The sequence below is a fragment of the Coffea arabica genome, chromosome 2e (genome assembly GCF_036785885.1).
Source record: "Coffea arabica cultivar ET-39 chromosome 2e, Coffea Arabica ET-39 HiFi, whole genome shotgun sequence".
Lineage (NCBI taxonomy): Eukaryota > Viridiplantae > Streptophyta > Magnoliopsida > Gentianales > Rubiaceae > Coffea > Coffea arabica.
Window position 1 is genome coordinate 35591605 of NC_092313.1, and position 4434 is coordinate 35596038.

A 4434-nucleotide genomic window follows, 5' to 3' on the forward strand; every position below is an offset into this window, starting at 1 on the left:
TCAGAATTTTAAGATTCCATCAGGACCTATGTTAAAGTTAGGCAACTCCCCTTTCTTCATTTTTTCCACCCATTTTTGCACCATTGTGTCCTTTGCTTGGCCCTCTTTAATCCGATCCAACAGTGTCGACTTCACCTCAATATTTCCAAAAATCACCTTCTCCGGTTCCAGACGAGGTTTCCACTCACAGACATCTTCTAACAGGCTCCACTCTCCCACTATGGAACTTGCTAGTTGAGCCTTTCGGCTTAAAGCATCTGCTACAACGTTGGCTTTTCCAGGATGGTAGTTAATTGTACAGTCATAATCCTTTAAGAACTCTACCCACTGACGTTGTCTTAGATTTAACTCCTTCTGAGAAAACAGATACTTAAGACTCTTATGATCCGTATAAACCTCGAAAGTTACACAATAGAGATAATGTCGCCATTTCTTCAAAGCGAATACTACAGCTGCAAGCTCCAAGTCATGGGTCGGATAATTCTGTTCATGCGGTTTTAACTTCCGAGATGCGTAGGCAATCACATTCTTATTCTGCATCAGCACGCACCCTAGTCCCTCTCTTGAAGTATCGGTATAAACCGTATAACTATCACTCCCACTGGGCAGAGCTAAAACTGGAGCCATAGTCAATTGTTTTTTAAGCTCTTGGAAACTACCTTCACACTTGACATCCCAAATATACTTTCCTTGTTTCTTGGTCAAGTTAGTCAAGGGTCCTGAAATTCTCGAGAAGTTCTTTATAAATCGGCGGTAGTACCCTGCTAGATTTAGAAAACTTCGCACCTCTGTGGGATTTTCTGGCCGCTTCCATTTGACCACAGCTTCCACTTTCGCCGGGTCTACAGCAAGGCCATCTTTTGAAATTATGTGACCTAGAAATGCCACACTTTCCAACCAAAATTCACACTTACTGAACTTAGCAAACAATTGGTGTTCTCTTAGGGTTTGCAGCACTATCCGCAAATGTTGTTCATGTTCCTCCCTTGACTTCGAATACACTAAGATATCATCAATGAACACCACTACAAACCTATCCAAGTAAGGTTTGAACACTCGATGCATCAAATACATGAATGCCGCTGGGACATTGGTTAAACCAAAAGGCATTACCGCAAATTCAAAATGCCCATATCGAGTGTTGAATGCCTTTTTTGGCACATCCTCCTTTCTAATTCTCAATTGATAGTACCCTTGTCGCAGGTCCAATTTAGAAAACACTACAGCCCCTTGTAACTGATCAAACAACTCATCGATGTGGGGCAAAGGATATTTATTCTTAATAGTTACTGCATTCAGCCCTCGATAGTCAATACATAACCTTAAACTTCCGTCCTTCTTTTTAACAAATAACACTGGAGCTCCCCACGGGGACTCGCTCTCATGAATAAACCCTCGTTCTAGTAAATCTTGCAATTGCACCTTTAACTCCTTAAGCTCAGCAGGAGCCATACGATAAGGGGTTTTCGAAATAGGAGTAGTTCCGAGTACTAGGTCAACCTTAAATTCAATCTCCCTTTCTGGTGGCAGAGACTCCAACTCCTCCGGAAATACGTCCGAGTATTCACTGATTACTGGCATGTCTTCCAACTTAATCTTTTCTCCCGGAGTGTTAATCAGGAAAGCTAAGTAACCGCGTGCCCCACGACTAAACAATTTCCTAGCCCTTATTCCCGAAATAAGCGCAGAAGAGGCTATCATACCCCTCACGTCTAACTTTAGAGTTGCCTCCCCCGGTATACAAAATTCGACCACTTTCATCCTGCAATCTACCCGAGCATGATAGTGAGCTAACCAATCCATACCTAGAATGACATCGTATCCCTTGATGACTAGACTAATGAGGTCAACTACCAATTTCCGTTCACCAACCCAAATATCACAATTCCTATACACCTCATTCGCAAGCAAGATTTGATTACCCGTAGGTGTTCTTACCTCTAAGTCATAAGGTAACCTTTCAACTTTCAAGTCAATTCCAAGCATAAATGCAGGATTAACAAAAGAGTGAGTAGCACCGGGGTCTATCAAAATTTTGACTAACCGGTGAAAAACAGGGATCGTACCTTCTACCACCTCCGTTGGTTCAGACACGGATTGTTGGTCCAGTGAATATACTCTGGCCGGAACCCTCGACCTAGCCCCCCAACATTGGTCGGCCTTGGGTTTGACCTGGCAGTCGACTGGGTATCACTGATCAACGGGCAGTTGACTATCTGGTGCTCCGTACTTCCACACCTTAAGCACTTCCGAGCCTTTCTCCAACATTCATCCTCAGTATGGTTCGGTTTTCCACAATATCCGCATGTTACTCGGGGAGTAGAGGTCTGACCTCCCTGTGGAATTCCTCTACCTTGTCCTCTACCACTTTGGCCTCCCCTCTGGGCACCTCCTCTCTGAGTACCTCTCCTCGGAGCACATCCCCTAGACGCACTCGAAAACCGTCCATCTCCAGCCCCACGACCGGACTTGGCAGGTGGTACGTTTTGATCACTCCGCACTGACCCTTGGGCTCCACTAGATCCCCCTTTTCGTTTGGTGTGGAAAATTTTCACCTGTGCCCTGGCAATCTTTATCCGTTGGGCCTTTTCCAACACTTCCGTAAACGTATTAATCTGAGCTGCCGCTAAGGTCTCATGTATCTCCACATTGAGCCCTTGCATGAATCTCCGTACTTTCCTTGGTTCTGTAGCAATCAGCTCAGGAACAAATTTTGACAGTTTCGTAAACTGGGTCTCATACTCAGCTACGCTAGAAACTCCCTGTCGAAGTTTAATAAAATCGTCCTCTCGCTTCTCTTGGACGATAGGTGGAAGGTATTTCTCATTAAACTCCCGTACGAATTTTAACCAAGTCCATGCAGTTCCTTCTCTCTCCCATTTGGCCCTAATTACATTCCACCATGCCCTAGCTGGACCTTCAAATTGGAAAGCAGCAAACTGCACCTGCCTCTCCTCCGTATAGTTTAGGGCGGTGAAAATGTTGATCATAGCCTCTAGCCATTTCTCTGCTCCTCCGGGTCTGGTCCTCCCAAGAACTTGGGTGGAGAGAACTTCTGGAATCTCTCTAAAGCTCTATCTTGTCCCATATCGGGATCCCTAGGCTGATTTATAGGGGCTTGACCCTGTTGTTCCACTAAACGGGTCAAAATATTGGTCATTTGCTGGATAGCAGTTGCCACTTGATCTCCCCTTGCAGCTTGGGGTTCAGGTTGTGGCTCAATCGTTGCCTCTCTCTCTTCCCTTGGTTCTTGCATAGGTTCTTGTGCGCGTCTATCCCCACGGCCTCGACTAGGACCGCGTCCTCGGTTAGTTCCCCTGGTTTGACTTCTTCTACCCTCCATGTTTTGGATTTAACCAACTATAAATATATAAACAAAATAAGGTATGGCTCGTGTAACATGTTGCAGAAGGATAAATAGAGGCATTAGAGCACATAATAAACAAATACTTTATACACATAGCAAACAAGTCATATATACATGTCAGCCACGGCAAGTCAGAGGCTATAACAGCCAAGGAACATAGAACAAAAGAAACCCTATTTACATCCACCATGACACGTCAAAGTCAAAAACAAAAGGAGACGTGCCGTCCCACTATGTCCCTAACTATCCCACAAAAATCTCCTCAAACTACAATCCTAAAAAGTCGCTCGGCTAGACGCCGACCCAACCGACTCCGAGGATGCACTCAGCTCCTCCTCTGGGTCCTCCTCAGGATCCTCATCCGGATCCTCCTCAGGAGTACCAGGAACCTCAGGAACTACAGGCGCTTGACCCTCCTCAGCCAAGTCCTGTAGCACATCCTCTACAAGTGCCTCGCACTCGGTCAGGATGTGGTCGGTCCGGTCTCGTATATCCCCAACTACTCGCATCAGACGTCCAGTCGTCGCCTAGGCCTGCTCGTGGTAGGCATCTGTCCGCTGCTACTCCTCCAGAATTGCGGCCTCCAACTCTCGGATCCGGGCTCCCTGATCTCGGAGAGTAGCCTGAAGACGCTCTATCTCCACATAGCACCTACGATTGGTGCTACCCAATCATCTCCGATCGTCATCCACAGCGAGCACGACTCGGTTAGGGTAGGAGTAGGTCTTCCAGCAGTCGCAGCGTCGGATCTTGCGCGCTGGGAACCATCGCTGCACTGGCCCACCGGGGCTCTCCTGGTATGTGATCACGCGATAGACGGGCCCCTCCAGATATGGCTCGTCAGCAGGAGCGTCAGAAGGTAAGCCAGTAGGTACATCAGTAGGCGCATCAGTGGGTACATCAGTAGGCGCATCAGTGGGTACATTAGTAGGTACGGGCTGAGACGGCCCCGCATCCCCAGAAGCGTCAGAGTCTGCCATCACCTAAGTTTGCAAATAACATTGCAAAAGTAAGTACTCAACACGTAGAAAACAAGGCTAAAGGCTAAGTTCAAGGATAAAACCCTA

The 4434-nt window shown here is 46.7% G+C and overlaps 1 protein-coding gene across 1 annotated transcript; it reads right to left on the reverse strand.

The window, feature by feature from the left end:
* Window positions 1-2990, reverse strand: LOC140036261 (uncharacterized). Its single transcript, XM_072077604.1, has 3 exons — window positions 2173-2990; window positions 1317-1762; window positions 1-875 (listed from the first exon to the last, which is right to left on the reverse strand). Exons 1-3 carry the CDS (start codon window positions 2988-2990, stop codon window positions 1-3), a joined length of 2139 nt encoding a protein of 712 aa, XP_071933705.1.
* Window positions 2991-4434: the final 1444 nt, after the last annotated feature.